A 2,079-nucleotide genomic window follows, 5' to 3' on the forward strand; every position below is an offset into this window, starting at 1 on the left:
GGAAGAGGTTAGAGTCAAATGTTTTGGAGGAAATTTACATATGGAAACATATTTGGGAATCTGAGGATGCACACCTGGGGTGCGTGTGAGAGTGCTGTGGTTTTTACTTCAAAGAACAGCAAGTGACGGTGGGTTCAGGCAAACTGGGAGAATTCCCCAGCAGCCCTGTGTATGCAAAAGAGGGGTCATGGACCACCCCTTCTGAAACCAAGCAGCACAGCCCAGTGGGCCCAAATGGAGCATGAGACAGCATAGGCCTGGCTCACAGGGTGGCTGGGCGTCCTGGGAAGGTGCCTGGGCATGTTACACATCTTTTATGTTCTGCTTCATATGTTCTAGGCTCACCTTTTCACCTTGGCCATTGCTGAGATGATCTGGGGTATAACAGCTGCACGGAATATCTTTTGCTTTCTGATGGCTCCTTGTTAGCTGTGTGATCTTGGGCAAGTTGCTCAACCTCTCTTAGATTTATCATCTGGAAAAGGAGGGTAATAAAGGTACTCACTTCATACAGTGGCAGTGAAGATTACATGAGTTAATATATGTGAAGGGCTCATACCAGTGCTCGACCTGCACAAAGCAAGACAATGCTATTTCAACTCTTTCCAGACATTGCCCCTCTTGGCATGATGCTGTACAGGTCTCTGTAAAAAACTGCTCTCTCAGCAGCCAATTTTATAGTTGTTGTTTTCCTGAGTTTCTGTTTTCTTTCTAACTAAGGTGTGAAAAAGTTCTAGGTTCAGTTGAAGTTCCTGGTGAAAAAACAGAACTGAGATTTTTTTCACTGATTAAAATCTGCATATTTGTATTTCAAACAATCCAGCCAAAACTTGATTTAGAAATTCCTTTTATTTCTTTTTTCGGCTTAATGAGTATCACTTATTCAGTAGGAAATCTTTGTACTACATGTTCTGCATGTTAAGAATAAATGTACAAGAACCGGCACTGGGAGGCCAAGGAAAAGAGGTGAGTCAAGGACGTCTTCGTAGCGGAGCTACTGAGATTCGGAAGGCCACGCTGGGCTTGTTTGGCGTCTAAACGACTCGGACAGTTCAGTCATGTTCGCCTACGCGGTGAGGCGCACCCTGCGCAAGAATAAGACCCTTCGCTACGGAGTTCCCATGTTGTTGCTGATTGTTGGAGGTTCGTTTGGTCTTCGTGAGTTTTCTCAAATTTGTTATGATGCTATGAAGATTAAAATTGATCCTGAGTTAGAAAAAAAGCTGAAAATGAATAAAGTGTCATTGGAATCAGAATACGAGAAAATAAAGGATTCCACCTTTGATGACTGGAAAAATATTCGAGGACCCAGGCCTTGGGAAGATCCTGATCTCCTCCAAGGACGGAATCCAGAAATCCTTAAGACCAATAAGACAACTTGACCATGTTGATTCTGTTTTTACTTTTTAAATTTTAAATAAAAATGTTATCAACTGGAATTCCAACGATATACTCTATCCAATGGAGAGAAAATTCCAGACCTGCAGAACCCTAGATATGAGTAATTTGATGACAAGTACTCTTAATAAAAAGTCAAGTACAGGTTTGTATAAGGCCCAACTCTTCCATTTGCAAATGAAAGTAACAATGTTGACCATATATATTTTACTGCTCAATAAACATGTGAATATTGCTACTTAAAAAAAAAAGAATAAATGTACATTAAATCACAGTTTTTTTTAAAAAAAGGAAAAGATATAGCCTTATTGCTCCCTGATTGGGACTGTCCAGAGAAGGTGGAGGGGGCCTCCCAGAGCCCCCCAACACAGGGGCTTGCCTGTTGGGGCTGAGAGGATGCTGGGTCCTGAATACTGCACCCCCCCCCCGCCGGAAATGCACCCTGGGGGGCTGGGCTCTAGAGAGGTGGGAAGGGGAAGGGTCCGTTGGAAAGAGCACTAGGCCAGGCGGGAGTCAGGAGGCAGATTTCAGGCCTGGCTCCCTGTGCAAACCCGCAGCACCCAGAACAAGGCCCTCCAAGTAACAGGTGCTCAGTCCCGTATTTGCGGAACGGATGAACCCATGGCTGCATGACACGACCCTGCTCTCAGGGTGTTTCCAACCTGGAGGACAGACCCATGA

The 2,079-nt window shown here is 44.4% G+C and overlaps 1 protein-coding gene across 1 annotated transcript; it reads left to right on the top strand.

Annotated features, from left to right (window-relative positions):
• The first annotated feature begins 940 nt into the window (after window positions 1–940).
• On the top strand, window positions 941–1,656 carry LOC120874322 (cytochrome c oxidase assembly protein COX16 homolog, mitochondrial-like). The gene has a single exon (XM_040255684.1). It carries the CDS (start codon window positions 1,059–1,061, stop codon window positions 1,380–1,382), a length of 324 nt encoding a protein of 107 aa, XP_040111618.1. The 5' UTR covers window positions 941–1,058; the 3' UTR covers window positions 1,383–1,656.
• The last annotated feature ends 423 nt before the right edge of the window (window positions 1,657–2,079 follow it).

Source organism: Oryx dammah, unplaced genomic scaffold (assembly GCF_014754425.2).
Source record: "Oryx dammah isolate SB20612 unplaced genomic scaffold, SCBI_Odam_1.1 HiC_scaffold_15, whole genome shotgun sequence".
Classification (NCBI taxonomy): Eukaryota; Metazoa; Chordata; class Mammalia; order Artiodactyla; family Bovidae; genus Oryx; species Oryx dammah.

Excerpts from the sequence above, each read along its gene's own strand:
- LOC120874322 (XM_040255684.1), top strand. The coding sequence starts at position 1,059 with ATGTTCGCCTACGCGGTGAGGCGCACCCTGCGCAAGAATAAGACCCTT.